The sequence below is a fragment of the Pleurodeles waltl genome, chromosome 9, assembly GCF_031143425.1.
Source record: "Pleurodeles waltl isolate 20211129_DDA chromosome 9, aPleWal1.hap1.20221129, whole genome shotgun sequence".
Taxonomy (NCBI): Eukaryota; Metazoa; Chordata; class Amphibia; order Caudata; family Salamandridae; genus Pleurodeles; species Pleurodeles waltl.
In genome coordinates, this window is record NC_090448.1 from 348,240,760 (window position 1) to 348,264,111 (window position 23,352).

The following is a 23,352-nucleotide window of genomic DNA, read 5'->3' on the forward strand; positions in this document are numbered from 1 at the left end:
AGGAATTAACATTGGAAAAGCTTGAATTTTCACCCACCTTTTATCTCGGTCCTTGCTTGACGGATCACCCCGAAATTTTCCAGACAGCAGCTCACGCGACTTTGGGGAAAATTTCATAGAGATTCGTCAAGAGACGCCAAAGATATAGGCAAGCAAAAAACAGCTTTTTCTATAGAATCTAGGTGCCAACTATAACAACCTAGTGGCGACTACCACTAGGTAATATATACGTATAGATAATAAATTAACCTGGTGCACCAACAGGTCCTTTTTTACGCCAAGCTCATGGGTAAAAGCCATCACCTCAGAGATAAGTAACTTGGTTTCAGAGTCATTATCATTTACTTTGCCGGCTATATCTGTGCAATCAAGGACATGTTTGTCTGGGGCTTATTCTTTCCATTACCCTTGCCGCTAAAGCGAAGTAGGAAGCACAGCTGATTGCCTAACAAGCCCCGACCCACAAACCAAATCCTGTTGCACAAATTGTCATATAAAGTCTACCAATAATAACGAACACCGCAACTTACAAATTAAATGTAAAGTGGCAGAAAAGCAAGGGCTGTAAAGAAAAGGAAAGTAGGAGAAATTCAAAGTTTTCAGCAGCTACCCAATAAGTCAATCTTTCCCTATGGGTAAACAGTCCATTTGCCCCGATGTTATTTCAACGGTAACCCCATGCTGCATAAGCACTATGCACAGAAGGGATTGTGTGTTGGGATATTTTATGGTGGTCACTAACTCCCTGCATGTTCTATAAGTAAATAAAGACTTATTTTCCCTTTGGAAGATATAGCAGAATAAAAACTAGATGTATTTATGGTGTGTCTGAGGAATTGAACTCTACACTTAATCAACTCGTAGTTTAAACCTCAATTTCCCAACCTAGCTAATCAAGATGGTCCAAGTATACAAATTTAACAACTTAGTCAGTCAACAGGAGCACATTAGTACCAGAGACTGCTAAATATAAACTACTCAACAATCCTGGGAAAAAAGTCTCACACTGCCTCCGACTTTAATGGTTTGTCGACTGGTGTACTGTTCAGAAATATACTTAAAAATATTTGCCATAGCAGGTGGAGATATTAAACCCAAAAGATAATCTTAACTTGTACTAAAAACTCTTAAATAAAATGGCGTTGTACTCACTGTCCGTTATCAATGTTGGTGTTCTGTATCAAATTATTAGCTGCAATCTTCATTAAACTCTGGAACACAAATAGTAGATGAAAAAAAATAAGTTCATCACCATCTTTCCCAAATAGAAATCTTCTTTCCAACAACTGTATCATGTTGTGTCACAACTCACTCCCTAAGTTAAAGCCTTTTGACAATTTAACAATTCTTTATAAAACTGTACAATATCACCTTCCAGTAACAATTCACCTTTTTTCCCTATGGACTTGTAATCATAACACCCCGCCACTTTCAGCTCGGACTACTGTCCATCCACTTTGATTCTTACAAGCAGCCACCCCATCACATGTTAATACACATCCTGCATGCTCTAAAAAGCATATCTCGATTACCAGTGCAACTCCAGTCTTGAGAAAGGCTTGGAGGTCAGCAATCTCCTCATTGGACATATGTAATCACTTTTACGGATAAACTGTTAAGCTTTCAAGACCGCACCCACCTTTCTTAAAATTAAAAACTAAAAGCATTAGAAAAAAATACATAGAGTAAATACCACGTAGGTGGGACAGCAAGGTTTGGCATAGACACCCATGGTAGTGGGCTGCATAGCCCATCAGGTCCTTTGGGACAATAGTGAAACGTTTCTCTTTTCACCAACAAAAGAAGCAAATGTTTAGATGGAAGTGTCAGTTTAAAGGTATTACATGGATAAGAAAGTCACTGACGGGAATTGGCTTAAATACTAGCTGAAAAGAAAGGATATCTGAAATCAAATACAGTAGTTGTTACAGAAGTGTATTATAATGAGCAATAGTATCACCAGATGTAGTAACAGCTGCAATTATCACCGTCCTTATGGGCGGTACTTCAGAAGTGGGTTGAAAAATGCAAGTTCTTGAATGCCATCATAAGGCACATTCTAGAATTAAGGCCTGCATCTCTTAGAGCTAACAATGTCAGTCAAACTGATACAGATGTACGTAGTTTTAAAACATGTAGATGGGTTCCACTTAGGATTTCATCTATTGCTCATGGTCACAGAAAAACATATACATGCCATTTTGAACACAAATTATATTGCCATTTGTTTGATTTAAACCAGGTGGCAGACATCAGTAAATGTGGGTGTGCAAAACAGTGGCATGCCAATGCCCAGAAAGCAGTCAGTATAGCATTAAATTATAAAACCATAAAAAGATGCGGTTCTAGCACTGAACTAGGCAGGCAAGTCTTCGGAAGAAGCTTTGCTCTATCACGGACCACCAGAGTATTAGCAGCAGGCATACACAAATTAGTCTTGACCCTGCTCCAATGAGAACATTCTAGCCTGAACTGCCAAGCCAGGTCTTCTGTGAACCGGAACACAAGCAACACAAGACCAGTTTTGCCCTGATTGAGACCTGTCAGACAGGTGCAGCTTGGTTCCAGTGGTACAGTGAGCAAGAGACCCACATCTGGGTGCACACTTGGCCATAGAAGGCATAAAAATCAAACACGCAAAGGGTGATGAGAGGAATGCGTGCAGTTTATCTAACCACTGGCAATCGCTCAAGAGCATCTTAAACCATTGTTCCTTTGCCCACTACGCACCTCATTTTAGAATCTGCCATATGCAAATCAGTCTTGACCATGTTCCAATAGGAATGGTCAAGCCCAAACTGCAAGGCTAGAACCTCTCAGAAACTGACCCTCAGCAGACCCTTCCAGCAGGATTTGATAATGTCAAAAAAAGATGCCAGCAGCCACCACAATGCATATTCTGGGAGGTTTAGAGGAGTCACCTCTGCCCATTCAGGTCGACCTGTCAACCACAATAAACCTATTGTGTAGTTCCTGGAAGGAATTTCACACCTTTTGAAATACTAATCAGTGCTTAGGATAAGTTGGAGAAAATGTAAAGTACCCTCGAGGAACTTCAGTTCAGGAAAGGGTAACTTTCTACAGTTACTATTCCCTAATATTTATTGAAACTCTGACTTCGCAATTGAATTAGATTTGTAATGACCATTAAAATAGTTATGCTTCTAAATAGTCCCATTCCTAGCGCAGAGGCCCCTCTTCAGAGCCAGCCGAGCACTTTAGAACTGTATTGTATTGCATATTGAGATACAGTATTAGGATTTCAATCTGTAATCTGACAGGCCTAGCTGTCTTATTTAGGAAACCACAGTAAAAAAAAAAAAAAATTACATCAAAATAGCTTTTGGTTGCTGGCCACTGTAAGAATGTTACCATTAAAGTTCCAAGTGTCCTATTTTTAAATACAATCCGCCCTGCCTTGTGGGCTGCAAGGCCCACACAGGTGAGATCTTTTTAAAAAAAAGAAATTTGACCTGTTAAAATGGTTCAACTGTTGTTTTACACTGCTACAGTTAGACTACACATGGTAGGCTTGAAATCATATTTGCACTACTACTGTAATTAATAGACAATAGGTGCTTTAGTCTACTGGGGTAATTAAAATTCCAGGCCCTAGGTAAATTGTGTAACACATACTAGTGACATATAGGATATAGGTAAGTTAAATAAATCAATCAGGACTGCCAGTTCAACCCGGTTTAAAGTGTGTGTGTGTGTGTGGGGGGGGGGGGGGGGGGGGGAAGAGGGGGTAGTAGATAGTAGCAGTAGATCTTGGGTGACCATGAAGAGAGTGGTTTTCCCAGATCCAGACTTTTTTGTTTTGTTTTTAGAAGTCTGCCCGGGAGCCAGGCATTTTCCCCAAAAATCAGGTTTTGCACAAACATCGACAAAATAAATATTGACAAAACCAAAATGCTGGCAGCACCAGACCTTGTAGTTTTAACAGTGCTTGCTGAGTTCTGCAGCCAAAAGATCCTTTCAACTAGGAAGATACATGCTTCCTTCTGCAGGCCAAGTAGTAGTGGAGTTGCTGGTGATTTGCAATCTTTAAGTGACTTCAGAAATGGAGGTGGAACTTGTTGTTCTGAGGTTTTCCAGACAAAATAATCGAAAATGCATACTATCTAAGCCACACAATCTAACACAAAATACAAGAAGTCACACTTTGTAATATGCGTTGGAATAAACTGATAGTGAGGGGTCCAAGAGGTATACCGCGTGGTAAGATATAAAGGGAACAAGGGCAGAGGAGCAGTATACAGAGAGCTCAGAGGAATGTGTGTATAGCTGAATACACACACAGACCGGACAAAAACCCACAAATGGCAATCAGACTGGCACAGCAATTTGTTTGATATATTTTGTACTCATCTTGATACTGCAGTATGTTACTTTTGATACTGTGTTGTTCGGAGTAATTTGAGCTGGAATACAATAACATAAATACATATTTTTAAGTGTTTTATTAGCAAAAAGTTCCTCTTTTATATGCTGGTCAGGAAGACAAAATTCTAAGAGGAGCTCAAGTGCGGCTGTATACTGATGTGTGCCCTAGAACGCAGATAGGTCATATGTGAGCAGACGATAAGTACTGGGAGAATGGTGAGCTCCACAGAACTGCATAGTGCCTTAAAAGGTAAAGGAATGCGGGGTAAACTGAGCCCGTCAAAGGCAAGTAGGGTTACAAGTTGGAGAATCACATTTTTAAACAACTGAAATCTTCAAAATGTATCGAGCACCAACACACGTTGTTATACTTAACGTGTCTTTCAGCCGAGATACCTCTTCCTTACTCTTTGTAAACAATGCACAACAACTCTCATTAGCTATATATCATGACCACTAGGCATAGATGGTGGCAAGATGGATTGTGACCTTGAGCTCTCACCGACGAAATTTGTGGTGATTGGCAGGACAAAAGTTTGGGAATCTCAGTAAATCCAACTTAGCCTTCCATCCTCTCAAAGTTGTTACATTCAGTACCATTAAACTGAATAATAGTAGCAGAAGTTGTGTACAGCACTTAAATCTCTTAACCATTCTTTTTCCTCATCCCCACCTTTAGAAGGTATACCTCGGGGAACGACCTAATATTGTCTTTTAAGAATTCCTATGCATCAACAGACTACCGACACCACCTGGTGCATGCACAGGTGTAGCCCACTACTAGTAGAACCACGCTGGATTTTGAATAAGACTGCAAGCATGCACTCGCAATACAAATAGTTTCTGGGTAATAAAACAGCATAGCTTATTGAGATTTGAGAGCAAACATGAACATCTTATAGAACTTTAAGTACCTTGACTCAAAAACACCTCTCAATCATACACACTTCCTTCCTTGGTGCTGCAACCCTTGCTCTAAGTTCTATACCCCTTGATATTAAAATCAAAACCACCCTTTTCACACTTGGGGGAAAAAAACAAAAGCATACATTTTCCCCCGTCTGAATTAATTCACTAGCTCCTATCAGTTTGTGACACAATGAATGTTCTCAAATCTTGATCAGTTACGTGACTGCATCATAAAATGTACTATGAACCGTTTCGATCTTAGCTTTTGCAACTTCCTTCTTGGTGTTATCCAGTTTGCAATGACTTAATGCTTTTATGGAAAACTAACTGTACCCCTGGTGGTGCAGATTATCTTTATAAACAAAATAATGAGATGCATGTCTGACATGTGAAAACGACAATGTTGATCCATTTCAACTGGTTACATAGGGATGTTAAAGTGCTTTTAAGATTTACATTCCAGAAAAATAAACACTTAATTATCTAATACAGCACTATACAAATATATGAACACGCTTGAAACAAGTGTAAACTAATGTGTAGAATGTGTTTAATATTTTGCTTAAGTCTCCACTTTAAGTCAATATGGATGCTAACATAGAAAAGAGGACGTAACAGTTCACAAAATGAATTGACCCTGTTCTAGAAGTTTAACATACCCAAAGTGTAGTAAGCTGGCCCTTTATGTGGTATGTGAATACTGTGTAAAGGGTCAAGGGGTTCCCCAGTGAGTGGAGAGGGCTTGCCATGCAATCTCAAAGTGCTCTATTTAGGGGTAGTGTGGTCGAGCAGCCTTAGGCTTAACACATAGGCGTGCAAGACATCTACAAATATAAACAATAGTTAATAAAAGACACACAACTCAAGACGGAGATCCACCCTTATTTTTTTTAAATAGTAAGTATTTTTCTATGTGTTTAGGCATCAGAGAAAAATCGTTCAGGTAAGCAAGTTATTAAATAGGAACTCTTTTCACTTTAAAAAGTGGACACTGCAATTTCGGCAGTGTTATCCTATGGGAGGAAAAACAAGTTCTGCAATCAGGTACTGTATGACAATTTACCAGACCAATCTCCAGTACTTAAGGTGAGTACTGGACAAGGGTCAGGGCCACACCAACACATCACGCCAGGAAGCACTAGGGCGGTCGGGTGCAGAGGTGTAGCATGGCATCATGTCCAATGTAGTTCAATGGAGATCGATCTCTGTGGAAAAAGGCTGCAGGGTCTGGCTACGAGGCCAGTTGAGGTAAACCAACAGGTAGGTTACAAACGTGGGGTGTCCAGGAGGACTAAAACCATAGCAGACTCAACTCTATGGAGCTTTGTTGGCCCCGGCGGTCCACTTCACCTCGGGTCAGGGACGGTACATGCAGTGGTGACTTTAGGTGTCGGGTTTTGGCAGTTCCAGAGCCCCTTCTTTGGAGAACAGGCCCACTGTTTGCAGGAGGTCTTGAGTCTATTGAAGGAAGGCAGTCCTTTGGGTTGCTGGAGTCACAGCTGCAGGACGAGTTGACTTTGGTGTAGATTCAACAAGGGATGCAGACAGGTAGGCAGGGTTGGCACCAGGTCAGCGGCTTCTTTTCTCCTCTTCTGCTGTTGCAGCTCTTTGGTGTCCTTTGTCTTTTTAAGTCACTGGGATCTGCTTCTCTGGTGCCAGAGGCTCCCCTAAATACTGAATTTAGGGGTGTGTAGTAGCCAATTGGATGACCCTTGGGGTCACTACTCCTGGGCATAACCGTGTCCCAGAATACCTATGTCTGCCACCAAGAAGATGCCAAGTTCTGAAAAATCGTGCCCGCCTTGCCTTAGCCCACCTTGGGGGTTGGTACTAGCCTGTGTGATGGGTGCAGCACTCCTACTTGACCAGCCAATTTTCCAACCTCCCCATGTGCCAAATGTGAGGGGAGTCAGATTCGCATTTCTAAGACATCAAACCTTCGAAGCTTGCTGCCTTAGGAAAGCTTACAAATCCTATCAGTCTGCCAGACAGGCTGATCATTTCAGCATGCAGCTCCGTGCTTGAACTCTGCGCTCAAAATATAATCACTTTCCACAAGCCATACGTAGCAGAGACACGAGCAAACTTACGAGATTTAATGGATGTCATCAATAAAGTGGAAGGCCTTCAGTTTGGTGACACAGAACAAATCCTATTCACGTTAGACATCGAGTCCCTTAGAACTAATATACTACAGAATAAGGCACTAAGTCATAAAAGATGTTTTAGATTCTAGACACAGACCGCTCATAGTCCCTACAGAATTTCTAGTTGACCTGGCAAGTATATGTTTTTGAAAAAAATACATATAGACTTTTTTTCATTTGATGACCTATATATTCAAGTGAAGGGATTAACGATGGGATGCAGCTTCGCACCGGAGGTAGCGAATTTGGTTATGGCATACTTCGAGAAAAAATTGATAAACACAGAAGACAGCCTGTATAGAGTAAACATTATGCATTAGTTCAGTTACGTTGAGGACATCCTACTAATTAGGGAAGGCAGTAAGAACACCCCCGACTCCTTTCTAGGATGGCTTAAGGCATAACTTACAATAAGAACAGAATTAACTTCTTTGATTTACAGAGACCGTTTGAAGTTAGCCTGTTGACCAAACCCACTGCCCGCAATACACTTTTACATTTTTCAAGTGGCCACCCACGAACATTAAAAGATAACTTACTGTATGGTAAAATAGAGAAGACAAGCGGCGGGGAGGAGTGGCCATAATATTCCAAAAATACATTTTTGGCCTCCATCACCCCCATATTAATAACGGGTTGTGAAAGCCGTCACTTCTCCCTTGATTTTGCACCTACGTTTACTTTCTTTTGGGATCTTTTTATTCCATTCCCCAGGAACAGTATCTCAATTTGACTTTGCTTTACCAGAGGCTTTAGCTGAATGAAGTCTGCAAAAAGCAAACTTTACTCTCTTAGGTGACTTGAATATGCACTTTCAAAATAATGGATGTGAAACTGCAAGAGCTCCAACACAAGACCTTGAAGCTCTACTTTTACGCCAAATCTTGAAGTCACTCACTCATAATAGAGGTCACTTTCTAGACCCTGTTTTCACCAATTTGAGCAATCTTGTCTCGGATGGCTCTCCCTATACTGTGGTTAATCTGTGACCATCACTTAGTCCCGTTTAACTCAAGATCTCAGGTACAGCTGAAAAACAGCCTCCTCCACAGAAACCCAGGCACATGTGGTCCAAATTAAATATAAATGATTGTCAGGCTGCCCAGCCCAAAAGGGTAAAACCTCAGAGGGATACAGCACCTTTGAGAAACGGATCATTAACTCACTAGAGCCCAGCTCAAAGTTCCTAAACCTAATCAGTCTAAAGGCTGAGCACAATGGTACACACCAGAATTAACTTAATTAAAAAGAGAGGCAAGAAAGAATAAGAGCGAGTGGAGGAAGGCTCATAGCAATAATAGCAAAAGATATTTTAGAATAGACCCAAAAAAGGTATAAACAAGCAATCAAGCAGGTCAGAATCCTGTACCTGCAAGAAAAAAATACAGACTGCCTCAAACTCATCTAAGGAACTTTTCTCTGTAGTTAACAATTTTATGACTCCCCATGTGGCTCTACGGGTCTTCCGGACTCTACAGAACGTTGTAACATGTTTGCCAACCATTTTATCAGCAAAAATAACTCCTGTCCCACCTACCCCCAGTCCAGCACTAAAGATCAAGGAAGGCAACACTCCGGTCCCATCCTACAAGCCTTCCCTAAGCTGAACAGTGAAACTTTGAAATCCACTTTGAACTCCATCAAATCAGGCTCTCCTTGTGATCCAACTCCATTTGATATTCTGGGCCAGGGTGGCTTTGCCATACTAGATACCCTCACAAACATCCTTAACCACTCGCTTGAAACAGGGCATATTCCCAACACCTATAAAACACGCAATTATGAAGCCACTTCAACAGAAAGCAACGGCTGATCCTGATTTGGTGGATAGCTACAGACCAATCTCCCTTCTCCTGATAGTAAACAAAACTCTGGAAAGACATGTTAACAAGCACCTGTCCAGCTTTCTGGTACTGCATGATATTCTCCACCCCACGAGACAGGTTTCAGGTCTGGCTATAGTACAGAAACAGCATTACTACCAGCTACGGAGGAACTTCATTCCATTGTGGATCAGGGTGGTTCAACAGCAATGATCATGCTGGACCTGAGCGTAGCTTTTGATACTGTATCGCTTCCCATAATTATTCTAAGAATGTTACAGGTCGGCATTACGGGAACCCCCATCAAATGGCTGGAAGCTTTTTTTTTTAGTTGACAAGAGTTACCAAGTCTCACAAGAATTGTTTGCCTCTTATCTCCATCATGCGGTGCCCCACAGGGCTCTTCACTCAGCTCTACACTATTCAAAGTATATGTTCACCCCCTAGCAGAGATTGTTCATTCGCATGGGCTTGTCTTAGTGTCATATGCAGATGACAGATTATTCTGGCCCTCACCTCCAACACTAGCCAAAATACCTCCCAACTAAACTTGTACCTCAGGGAAGTTACAGACTGGATGTCCAGCAGTAGGTTGAAGCTTAACTGTAACAAAAGTGAGGTCTTGGTGGTAGGCAACAACAGCAAAAGGTGGCTAGAACTCCTGTGGCCAGACTACCTGGGCAAACATCCTGTGCCCACCCAAGCTGTGAAAAGCCTGGGTGTCTGGATAGACCATAAGCTCACGATGGAGACACAGGCTACAAAACTGGAAGATTCATGCTTTGGCATCTTAAGATATGCAAGGGAATTCTTTAAAAATGCTACTATTCGCCACTAGAAGGCTAGTAGTACAGAGTGTAATAAACTCCCGCCTTGATTATGGCAACTCCCTGTATTTTGGGGGCCCTAAGTATGTGATCAGTAGGCTAAAAGTGGTACAAAACGTTTCTGCAAGAATCCTGCATAAATTGACAAAGAATCAGACAGCTAGACCTGCCCTGTCAGCCCTACATTGTTTACCAAGTCAAAAAAGGATCTATTTTAAGACCCTATGTATTGCACAGGGCCATCCATGGCAAGGGCCACCACATCTTCCGGTTCCTTCTCTTGCCATACACTCCAGGAAGGACTCTGCGAGTAGTCAAGGACTCACAATGGTGCCCAAGATCAAAAGAGCAAGGAACAGAGGTCGCTCTTTTTCATTTCTCGGACCTAGACTCTGGAACGCACTTCTAATAACTTTGAGAAGTCAGCAGTTAGAAACTTCCTTCAGAAAATCGCTAAAAACCCACCTTTTCTAATGCGAGCTGAAGACACTGGTATATCATTAAGTAAAGGAAGGGTTGTGTTGCAAGTAGTGCTGGTAGGCAAGTGGGGTAGCCATGTGCTATACAAATACAACTGAATTGAATAGGCAACTTCTCTGTATCCTGAGGAATTGTTCACAGAAAGAAGACTACTCTGAGAATGCCAGCACTTACTCAACAAACTGGTGAATAGAGGATATCCAAAGAAACTGGCTAAAGATGTGCCTAAATGTGCCTGGTTTACACCCAGCAAGAAATTTCTGTCCCCAAAAATAAGCCAAGAAGACAGTCCGTTGACATGTGTCCTTACATATAACCCTAACGAAAACAAAGTAAAGAACATAATACAGAAATATTGGAGGATCTTGCGACCCCTAAACACCCCAAAACCATTATTTTTTCCTTGAGAAAGGGTAAAAATCTACACAACCACATAGTGAGAGCATCACGTCCTACAGAAAAGAAAATGTAAATCAGGAGAAATTCTAGGATTGCCCGCAATAAACTGTCACTTTAAATGTAATAAGTGTAGTGTAAGCTAGTGATTAAAAAAAACAAAATAAAAAAAAAAAACAACAACATCAAAGGCATAACAGAAAGACAAGCTAAGTTTTTGAACTGTAACACAAAACAGGTTGTCTACTGCATCCAATGTCCCTAAGGACTCCCATATATAGGGCAAACTATTCAGCCAGTAAAATGTAGAACATTATAACATATGCCAAGAATTCGATGTGGACTAGCTGGTGCACTTCTAGTTGAACATTTTCAAAATAGAACCACACAGAAACAAATGTTAGAGAGTGTTGTATGTTTTAAAAAATAAGCTACAGAGGCTGTAACAGAGGCACAACTGATTGAGAAATACAACACAGTGACTAAAGGCCTGAACAACCTGAATGAGATGAGGTCCTTAAACACTACATAACCTTTCAACTATCTTCTGATTTATAGGGGTAGTTGGACAATTCTACCATAAACCAGAAATGTGTTAAACAATAGGAAGGTGGAGGATTCATTTTGATTTCTCTTGTGTTCATGTTTAAAACAAGACGACTAAGGTAATGTGCTACAAGATGTGTAAGAAAGTGTGTAGTATGTGGTGCACTGCTGTTAACATGTCGCCCTTGCTTACTCTTGGTTTCCCCGTGAATGTGTGCGAGTCCCAGCTGTGTTTTTTTTTTCTTCTCAAAAATAAATCGCTGCATCATTAGGAGAGACTCGGGGACCTTTGTGATGGTTACCACTGGTCATTTGAGCCTGCAGTTTTACTTGTTTTCCCCCGCTCACAGCATCATCTTTCCCTTACTGCCAGGGGATTGCAGCATTTGGGCTTGAGGCTGCAGCCAGCCCATCTACTGATTTAATCCCTCTATTAACATGCAGACCAGGAAAGGCATCTCACGGCGTGATCAGTGTATGCCGGTTTTGGAAGGTGTATACCAACACCCTGATGTAACCTCTGAAGTATTTTAGAGATATCACTGTGACTGCAACTGGGTTTGGATAGATATGATGCCATAGGAGATGGCGCTTTGACAGCAGTAGTTTCCTGCAGCACTGGGCAAGTAAATTAATCCCCTAGGTTTTCGGTTTGCTCGTGCACGGTGGTGTCACAGTGGACAGTCTGATATAGAGAAAGGAAATATGAGTACCTATTTTTGCTCTCAGTTTTGCGCATCCCGTGCTGTCCACTACGGGCAAGCTTGAGCAGTTTGGTTTTTTCCTCAATAATGTATGATCGGCATGCCCCCATCAAAGCACCATATTGCTGCTTGTAGTGTAAATACATTTTAGTAGGTTTATGTCTTGACTTGCACTTCAGGTGTTTTGGGTGTCTATACAGTTAGACCAACAAAAGGCAGTGATAGTGTACTGGAAAATTTCCTTAATTAGGTCTTCCTTGCTTTAACAGCAATAGTTTCCTGCAAGAATAGGCCAATATATTCTTCCTTCTTCCACTGTCCTGATGAAGCCTATGCTATAAAGGCCGAAAGGAGTCAACCTTGTTTTGGGTGAACTTCTAACAAATTAAGGGGCAATCATTGGAATAACTTGAAGCATACAGAACAAAAGAGCCGAAGACAGAGGTCTTCAGTTTGTGCTCTGCACCTAAGGGCTACCGCTGACTATGGACTTTACCCAAACAACTGTTTAAAAGCCACGGAGATATATACAAACTATTGGAAGAGTGGAGACAAATTGTTTTGTTGGTTGCACTTCATCATATGTTTATGCTTTTGACTGTGCATATATTGTGATACGCACCAATATGCCAAAGTGTACAGCACTGGTTTGAAATATGAATGTTTAAGAATGCTAGAATGTACAATACTGTGCTGTATGTATGGTAAATCACAAAATCTAGCCTAGCCAAGGGCATTATGCAAACAGGTCTTGAGCTTGTGTGTAAAGACAGACTGATGGTTTTGTGATTAATATACCAATGCACAGGTGAGCAATTCTAGTGTTTACCGTGTAAATTGTTGCTTATTAATTATGTCCCACTTCTTCCCCTCCTTTTTTTTTGTTGCTTTTAACAAGCGTCAAAAATTCTACTCACCCACTCCCTATGGCGAGCCATATTTTATCAGGTTGAGATTTTTTTTTTTAACCTACTCGCCCCTTCTGGCGAGTTTACAAAAAACAAGGTGTTCTGTTCATATATCACACAAAAATTGGGTGTGGGCGAGGGTTAACCACATCAAAAGAGCCACTTTCCTATACAGAGGATAACCGATATCTAAGTGTTTCCTTTTCTTTGTTAGTCTTATTCATACTAAGTGACTCTTGAAAAGTGGAGTAACAGAAAGGATGAGCACCAAGATGGTTATACATAAACACTAGCGCCTGTGCAATTCCAACGCCCCCCCCGACGTTTTAAGCTGGGGTTAAATTTTCAATATGGATGCTGATTGTTGCGCACATGGGACTTAATATAATTCAGAATTCTGACTATGAACTTTGCATTTGAGCTTTCATGGTATTTAACCTTTACTCTGTACTACTTGATTTTTGAGAAGTCAGCATCTTTTTGATGCACTAGCCTAAAGGCATTTTAAAAACATTTCTTGGAACACAGGGTTCAATACGTTTTAAATAATGAATAGGAATGTGAGCATTATAGTGAAGGTGCCCGTCCAGACAAAAAATATTATTCTAGACAGAAAATTGGTGCATTTTAAAGACGGTCTCAGAAAGAAATAAAGGTCATCCACCCATTACTATCCTAGCACAATGGAAACATTCAACAAGACCCAAACTCCACACAAATACCCGAGATGCGCAATTAAGGGTTTTTTCCGCACCTAAAATATTACACGTAGCTCGATCTATCATTTCAGGGGCGCCCATGACAGCATTGGTTAATTATCTGTTCCCTAACTGCCATCTCCTTCTCAATATTCGCTTATCACAAAATAAAACGTTAGCATCCTCTTACCCCCTGCAATTAAGTAGTGTTTTAGACAACTGTGAAAGAACATCGGCACCATGGACTTAGTATGGGGGAGAATCATCATGCAAAGATAATGGGTGACTTCTCATCTCATCCTAGTGCACTACAACCCACAGTCCTTTGCGATTTCAGCCACTTTTAGAGACAGTCTGCTTATTTTACATGTGTTTCGTCGTGGGTGGCAAACAACCATAAGCTACCTCGGTGTTTTAAAGGTGAAACTATAACGTTGATCTTTAGAAGACTTCCAAATCACGTTCTCTGGTGGTGTTACTGTTGAACACACTTTGCAGTCAATGTAGACCTCGTGAAATTGATTAAGTGCAATGGGATCATACTGCACCTGCCAACTCGTCACACGGTCACCATAGTATATCAACAAAGGGCACTTTTTTATTTTACGATTTATTTACAAAGGTGATACTCTCGACTCTTGCAGCTGAGGTCACAATATTTTACTCCAGGGAGAGTCTTTTCTTCTATTAATATGAACACATGTATTACGATACACGTTTGAGGCTACTGAACCTTATATTTTAAAGTAGCAGGTTACGGGACATAGTTAACACTGTGTCCACTGTTTTGAGATTAATACTTACTTAGACCATTCCATCGTCAACATACTGTATGTTTGAGAGAAAGCCAATGCGCCTCCTCTTTCCAAAGTGCGAGCAGGTGGCTCTTAAAATGAAGGTCTTACAAGTTTGGCCCCAAAATGTTCTGTCGTACCTGCAACGTCAACACCCAAAAAGAAAGTTATCGACATACAGGTTTAAACTCATCCGCTGGGCTATGCAGAAGGGAGCTCTTGACGGATATGCCGTCTTTAGCACACCCTTTTCTAGGTTTATTACTCCCCCACAAAGGCGAATTATCAGAATATTTTCTGAGCGATATGTGTTTAAAGCCAGGGGGATGGCTAAATCAGATTGCTGATCACAATTCTTGGCTAGATCATTTCGTTTGGCTAGGCTCTGCCTGTAAAATAGTGTCCGGAAACGAAGAGAATATCTGTCAAAATGCACCACAGCAAGTTGTCCGCTCTTCCTCGTACCTCCCACACGTCTGCAGGTGGCGGGGCTATGATAACCAGAAAGCCCCATATTACCCGAACAAAAAGCTTTGAGCTACGGAGAACCAATTTGACATTAACTGTTTGTACAACTTGGTTAATTTAAAGTATAAATTCAAGACTACAATTATCAGAGTTCACAAGTGTTAGGAATGAAAACTAGATCGGAACCTGGGGTCCAGGTTACAGACCAGGTCACAGGTACTAACTAGGGGGGGCTAGGTTCCGCCCACACATTGTTGCTTCAGTTTCGAGGCCCGGCTCTCGTAACCGGCGAAGCTTCTTACCTGCAGGCTTTCCTTCAGTTGTGGTATAAGTAGCCTGTACTTTTGCACCGGGTCGAAATCCTGAAGCTGCTGCGGCTGCTGAACTGGGCCCATTGGACCCGAAAATAGGTGCTGTTGTGCCCCCGGTGGTGCAGGACCCCCACTGGGACCTGGTGCCACGTTCATCATCTGAGCATTCATTGATATCATTTGGCCCTGCATCTGCTGCGACGCCATCTCTCACTCCTCGCCGGATGATCCTGTCCCAACCAAAGAACGTACATTTCGATTGGCCGCGCACACTTGTACGTCATCACAGTGCGCGCTGATTGAGCACCGCTCGGTCAGAAGGCACTCCGAGAAAAAACGGCATAATAGTGTTTTAACCCCTTCGCTGCCAGGCCTTTTCCCCCTCCTGTGCCAGGCCCTTTTTTGCCTATTTGGGGCAGTTCGCGCTTAGGCCCTCATAACTTTTTGTCCACATAAGCTAACCAAGCCAAATTTGCGTCCTTTTTTTCCAACATCCTAGGGATTCTAAAGGTACCCAGACTTTGTGGGTTCCCCTGAAGGAGGCCAAGAAATTGGCCAAAATACAGTGAAAAATTCGTTTTTTTCAAAAAAATTGGAAAAAGGGGCTGCAGAAGAAGGCTTGTGGTTTTTCCCCTGAAAATGGCATCAACAAAGGGTCTGCGGTGCTAAACTCAGCAGCTTCCCAGCTTTCAGGAACAGGCAGACTTGAATCCGAAAACCCAATTTTTCAACACAATTTTGGCATTTTACTGGGGCATACCCCATTTGTGCAATTTTTTGTGCTTTCAGCCTCCTTCCAGTCAGTGACAGGAATGGTCATGAAACCAATGCTGGATCCCAGAAACCTAAACATTTCTGAAAAGTAGACAAAATTCTGAATTCAGCAAGGGGTCATTTGTGTAGATCCTACAAGGGTTTCCTACAGAAAATAACAGCTGAAAAAGAAAAATATTGAAATTGAGGTGAAAAAACCATCAATTTTTCTCTACGTTTTACTCTGTAACTTTTCCCTGCAATGTCAGATTATCGAAAGCAATATACCGTTACGTCTGCTGGACTCCTCTGGTTGCGGGGATATATAGGGTTTGTAGGTTCATCAAGAACCCGAGGAACCCAGAGCCAATAAATGAGCTGCACCCTGCAGTGCGTTTTCATTCTATACCGGGTATACAGCAATTCATTTGCTGAAATATAAGGAGTAAAAAATTGCTATCAAGAAAACCTTTGCATTTCCAAAAAGGGCACAAGATAAGGTGTTGAGGAGCAGTGGTTATTTGCACATCTCTGAATTCCGGGGTGACCATAGTAGCACGTGAATTACAGGGAATTTCTCAAATAGATGTCTTTTTTACACACACTCCTATATTTGGAAGGAAAAAATGTAGAGAAAGACAAGGGGCAATAGTACTTGTTTTGCTAATCTATGTTCCCCCAAGTCTCCCGATAAAAATGGTACCTCACTTGTGTGGGTAGGCCTAGCACCCGCGACGGGATATGCCCCAAAACACAACGTGGACACATCACAGAAAACAGAGCTGTTTTTAGCAAAGTGACTACCTGTAGATTTTGGCCTCTAGCTCAGCCGCCACCTAGGGAAACCTACCAAACCTGTGCATTTCTGAAAACTAGAGACCTAGGGTAATCCAAGGAGGGGTGACTTGTGTGGCTCGGACCAGGTTCTGTTACCCAGAATCCTTTGCAAACCTCAAAATTTGGCTAAAAAAACACATGTTCCTCACATTTCTGTGGCAGAAAGTTCTGGAATCTGAGAGGAGCCACAAATTTCCTTCCACCCAGCGTTCCCCCACGTCTCCCGATAAAAATGATACCTCACTTGTGTGGGTAGGCCTAGCACCCGCGACAGGATATGCCCCAAAACACAACGTGGACACATCACAGAAAACAGAGCTGTTTTTAGCAAAGTGACTACCTGTAGATTTTGGCCTCTAGCTCAGCCGCCACCTAGGGAAACCTACCAAACCTGTACATTTCTGAAAACTAGAGACCTAGGGGAATCCAAGGAGGGGTGACTTGTGTGGCTCGGACCAGGTTCTGTTACCCAGAATCCTTTGCAAACCTCAAAATTTGGCTAAAAAAACACATGTTCCTCACATTTCTGTGGCAGAAAGTTCTGGAATCTGAGAGGAGCCACAAATTTCCTTCCACCCAGCGTTCCCCCACGTCTCCCGATAAAAATGATACCTCACTTGTGTGGGTAGGCCTAGCGCCCGCGACAGGATATGCCCCAAAACACAACGTGGACACATCACAGAAAACAGAGCTGTTTTTAGCAAAGTGACTACCTGTAGATTTTGGCCTCTAGCTCAGCCGCCACCTAGGGAAACCTACCAAACCTGTACATTTCTGAAAACTAGAGACCTAGGGGAATCCAAGGAGGGGTGACTTGTGTGGCTCGGACCAGGTTCTGTTACCCAGAATCCTTTGCAAACCTCAAAATTTGGCTAAAAAAACACATGTTCCTCACATTTCTGTGGCAGAAAGTTCTGGAATCTGAGAGGAGCCACAAATTTCCTTCCACCCAGCGTTCCCCCACGTCTCCCGATAAAAATGATACCTCACTTGTGTGGGTAGGCCTAGCGCCCGCGACAGGATATGCCCCAAAACACAACGTGGACATATCACAGAAAACAGAGCTGTTTTTAGCAAAGTGACTACCTGTAGATTTTGGCCTCTAGCTCAGCCGCCACCTAGGGAAACCTACCAAACCTGTGCATTTCTGAAAACTAGAGACCTAGGGGAATCCAAGGAGGGGTGACTTGCGGGGCTCGGACCAGGTTCTGTTACCCAGAATCCTTTGCAAACCTCAAAATTTGGCTAAAAAAACACATGTTCCTCACATTTCTGTGGCAGAAAGTTCTGGAATCTGAGAGGAGCCACAAATTTCCTTCCACCCAGCGTTCCCCCACGTCTCCCGATAAAAATGATACCTCACTTGTGTGGGTAGGCCTAGCGCCCGCGACAGGATATGCCCCAAAACACAACGTGGACATATCACAGAAAACAGAGCTGTTTTTAGCAAAGTGACTACCTGTAGATTTTGGCCTCTAGCTCAGCCGCCACCTAGGGAAACCTACCAAACCTGTGCATTTCTGAAAACTAGAGACCTAGGGGAATCCAAGGAGGGGTGACTTGCGGGGCTCAGACCAGGTTCTGTTACCCAGAATCCTTTGCAAATCTCAAAATTTGGCTAAAAAAACACATGTTCCTCACATTTCTGTGGCAGAAAGTTCTGGAATCTGAGAGGAGCCACAAATTTCCTTCCACCCAGCGTTCCCCCACGTCTCCCGATAAAAATGATACCTCACTTGTGTGGGTAGGCCTAGCGCCCGCGACAGGATATGCCCCAAAACACAACGTGGACATATCACAGAAAACAGAGCTGTTTTTAGCAAAGTGACTACCTGTAGATTTTGGCCTCTAGCTCAGCCGCCACCTAGGGAAACCTACCAAACCTGTGCATTTCTGAAAACTAGAGACCTAGGGGAATCCAAGGAGGGGTGACTTGCGGGGCTCGGACCAGGTTCTGTTACCCAGAATCCTTTGCAAATCTCAAAATTTGGCTAAAAAAACACATGTTCCTCACATTTCTGTGGCAGAAAGTTCTAGAATCTGAGAGGAGCCACAAATTTCCTTCCACCCAGCGTTCCCCCACGTCTCCCGATAAAAATGATACCTCACTTGTGTGGGTAGGCCTAGCGCCCGCGACAGGATATGCCCCAAAACACAACGTGGACACATCACAGAAAACAGAGCTGTTTTTAGCAAAGTGACTACCTAGAGATTTTGGCCTCTAGCTCAGCCGCCACCTAGGGAAACCTACCAAACCTGTACATTTCTGAAAACTAGAGACCTAGGGGAATCCAAGGAGGGGTGACTTGTGTGGCTCGGACCAGGTTCTGTTACCCAGAATCCTTTGCAAACCTCAAAATTTGGCTAAAAAAACACATGTCCCTCACATTTCTGTGGCAGAAAGTTCTGGAATCTGAGAGGAGCTACAAATTTCCTTCCACCCAGCGTTCCCCCAAGTCTCCCGATAAAAATGATACCTCACTTGCGTGGGTAGGCCTAGCGCCGGCGACAGGAAACACCCCAAAGCGCAACGTGGACACATCCTAAATTTTGGAAAAAAACAGAGGTGTTTTTTGCGAAGTGCCTACCTGTAGATTTTGGCCTCTAGCTCAGCCGGCACCTAGGGAAACCTACCAAACCTGTGCATTTCTGAAAACTAGAGACCTAGGGGAATCCAAGGAGGGGTGACTTGCGGGGCTCGGACCAGGTTCTGTTACCCAGAATCCTTTGCAAACCTCAAAATTTGGCTAAAAAAACACATGTCCCTCACATTTCTGTGGCAGAAAGTTCTGGAATCTGAGAGGAGCTACAAATTTCCTTCCACCCAGCGTTCCCCCAAGTCTCCCGATAAAAATGATACCTCACTTGCGTGGGTAGGCCTAGCGCCGGCGACAGGAAACACCCCAAAGCGCAACGTGGACACATCCTAAATTTTGGAAAAAAACAGAGGTGTTTTTTGCGAAGTCCCTACCTGTAGATTTTGGCCTCTAGCTCAGCCGGCACCTAGGGAAACCTACCAAACCTGTGCATTTCTGAAAACTAGAGACCTAGGGGAATCCAAGGAGGGGTGACTTGCGGGGCTCGGACCAGGTTCTGTTACCCAGAATCCTTTGCAAACCTCAAAATTTGGCTAAAAAAACACATGTCCCTCACATTTCTGTGGCAGAAAGTTCTGGAATCTGAGAGGAGCTACAAATTTCCTTCCACCCAGCGTTCCCCCAAGTCTCCCGATAAAAATGATACCTCACTTGCGTGGGTAGGCCTAGCGCCGGCGACAGGAAACACCCCAAAGCGCAACGTGGACACATCCTAAATTTTGGAAAAAAACAGAGGTGTTTTTTGTGAAGTGCCTACCTGTAGATTTTGGCCTCTAGCTCAGCCGGCACCTAGGGAAACCTACCAAACCTGTGCATTTCTGAAAATTAGAGACCTAGGGGAATCCAAGGAGGGGTGACTTGCGGGGCTCGGACCAGGTTCTGTTACCCAGAATCCTTTGCAAACCTCAAAATTTGGCTAAAAATACACGTTACTCACATTTCTGTGGCAGAAAGTTCTAGAATCTGAGAGGAGCCACAAATTTCCTTCTACCCAGCGTTCCCCCAAGTCTCCCGATAAAAATGATACCTCACTTGTGTGGGTAGGACTAGCGCCCACGAAAGGAAAGGGCCCAAAACACAACGTGGACACATCACATTTTTTTATAAAAAGCAGTGCCTACCTGTGGATTTTGGCCTGTAGCTCAGCCGACACCTGAGGAAACCTAGCAAACCAGTGCATTTTTGAAAACTAGAAACCCAGGGGAATCCAAGATGGGGTGACTTGCGGGGCTCTGACCAGGTTATGTTACCCAGAATCCTTTGCAAACATCAAAATTTGGCCCAAAAAACACTTTTTCCTCTCATTTCGGTGACAGAAAGTTCTGGAATCTGAGAGGAGCCACAAATTTCCTTCCACCCAGCGTTCCCCTAAGTCTCTCGATAAAAATGGTACATCACTTCTGTGGGTAGGCCTAGCGCCCACAAAAGGAAATGGCCCAAAACACAACGTGGACACAACATATTTTTTCGCAGAAAACAGAGGTGTTTTTTGCAAGGTGCCTACCTGTGGTGTTTGGCCTGTAGCTCAGCCGGCCCCGGGGGGGGGGGGGCAGAAATGCCCTAAAATAAATTTGCCCCCCCAACCCCCACCCTCCCCCGCCGGGAGCGACCCTTGCCTACGGGGTCGCTCCCCCTGCGTGACATTGGCACCAAAAAACAAATCCCCGGTGCCTAGTGGTTTCTGCCCCCTTGGGGGCAGGTTGACCTAAACTCAGCCAATCTGCCCCCAAGGGGGGCAGAAATGGCCTAAATACAATTTGTCCCCCAGGGGAGCGACTTTTGCCTGATGGGTCGCTCCCCATCTCTAAAAAAAAAAAAAACAAAGAAAAAAAAAAATAAAAAAAAGAAAAATTCCCCTGGCGCCTAGAGGTTTCTGCCCCCCCGGGGGCAGATCGGCCTAATGATAGGCCGATCTGCCCCCCGGGGGGGCAGAAATGGCCTAAAATAAATTTGCCCCCCCAACCCCCATCCCCCCCCCGGGAGCGACCCTTGCCTACGGGGTCGCTCCCCCTGCGTGACATTGGCGCCAAAAAACAAATCCCCGGTGCCTAGTGGTTTCTGCCCCCTTGGGGGCAGATTGACCTAAAATTGGGCAATCTGCCCCCAGGGGGGCAGAAATGGTCTAAATACAATTTGCCCCCCCAGGGGAGCGACCCTTGCCTGATGGGTCGCTCCCCATCTCTAAAAAAAGAAACAACAACAAAAAAAACACACACAAAAAAAATTGCCCTGGCGCCTAGAGTGTTCTGCCCCCCCCCGGGGGCAGTTCGGCCTAATAATAGGCCGATCTGTCCCCCGGGGGGGCAGAAATGGCCTAAAATAAATTTGCCCCCCCCAACCCCCGCCCCCCCCCCCCCCCGGGAGCGACCCTTGCCTACGGGGTCGCTCCCCCTGCGTGACATTGGCGCCAAAAAACAAATCCCCGGTGCCTTGTGGTTTCTGCCCCCTTGGGGGCAGATTGACCTAAAATTGGCCAATCTGCCCCCAGGGGGGCAGAAATGGTCTAAATACAATTTGCCCCCCCAGGGGAGCGACCCTTGCCTGATGGGTCGCTCCCCATCTCTAAAAAAAGAAACAACAAAAAAAAAAAAACACAAAAAAAAAATTGCCCTGGCGCCTAGAGTGTTCTGCCCCCCCCCCCGGGGGCAGTTCGGCCTAATAGGCCGATCTGTCCCCCGGGGGGGCAGAAATGGCCTAAAATAAATTTGCCCCCCCACCCCCCCCCCCCCCCGGGAGCGACCCTTGCCTACGGGGTCGCTCCCCCTGCGTGACATTGGCGCCAAAAAACAAATCCCCGGTGCCTAGTGGTTTCTGCCCCCTTGGGGGCAGATTGACCTAAAATTGGCCAATCTGCCCCCAGGGGGGCAGAAATGGTCTAAATACAATTTGCCCCCCCAGGGGAGCGACCCTTGCCTGATGGGTCGCTCCCCATCTCTAAAAAAAGAAACAACAAAAAAAAACACACAAAAAAAAAATTGCCCTGGCGCCTAGAGTGTTCTGCCCCCCCCCCGGGGGCAGTTCGGCCTAATAATAGGCCGATCTGTCCCCCGGGGGGGCAGAAATGGCCTAAAATAAATTTGCCCCCCCAACCCCCACCCCCCCCCGGGAGCGACCCTTGCCTACGGGGTCGCTCCCCCTGCGTGACATTGGCGCCAAAAAACAAATCCCCGGTGCCTAGTGATTTCTGCCCCCTTGGGGGCAGATTGACCTAAAATTGGCCAATCTGCCCCCAGGGGGGCAGAAATGGTCTAAATACAATTTGCCCCCCAGGGGAGCGACCCTTGCCTGATGGGTCGCTCCCCATCTCTAAAAAAAGAAACAACAAAAAAAAAAAACACAAAAAAAAAATTGCCCTGGCGCCTAGAGTGTTCTGCCCCCCCCCCGGGGGCAGTTCGGCCTAATAATAGGCCGATCTGTCCCCCGGGGGGGCAGAAATGGCCTAAAATAAATTTGCCCCCCCAACCCCCACCCCCCCCCCGGGAGCGACCCTTGCCTACGGGGTCGCTCCCCCTGCGTGACATTGGCGCCAAAAAACAAATCCCCGGTGCCTAGTGGTTTCTGCCCCCTTGGGGGCAGATTGACCTAAAATTGGCCAATCTGCCCCCAGGGGGGCAGAAATGGTCTAAATACAATTTGCCCCCCCCAGGGGAGCGACCCTTGCCTGATGGGTCGCTCCCCATCTCTAAAAAAAGAAACAACAAAAAAAAAACACACACAAAAAAAATTGCCCTGGCGCCTAGAGTGTTCTGCCCCCCCCCCGGGGGCAGT

General features: G+C 44.2%; 1 protein-coding gene across 1 annotated transcript in view; it reads right to left on the reverse strand.

Annotated features, from left to right (window-relative positions):
* MED29 (mediator complex subunit 29) overlaps window positions 1-15,659 on the reverse strand; it is a 38,586-nt gene extending 22,927 nt beyond the window's left edge. Inside the window, exons 1-2 of the mRNA XM_069206922.1 lie at window positions 15,389-15,659; window positions 1,153-1,211 (exon numbers count right to left, since the gene is read on the reverse strand). Of these exons, the coding sequence (XP_069063023.1) occupies window positions 1,153-1,211; window positions 15,389-15,604 (275 nt within the window). The 5' untranslated portion in view covers window positions 15,605-15,659. The remainder of the gene's footprint in view (window positions 1-1,152; window positions 1,212-15,388) is intronic.
* Window positions 15,660-23,352: the final 7,693 nt, after the last annotated feature.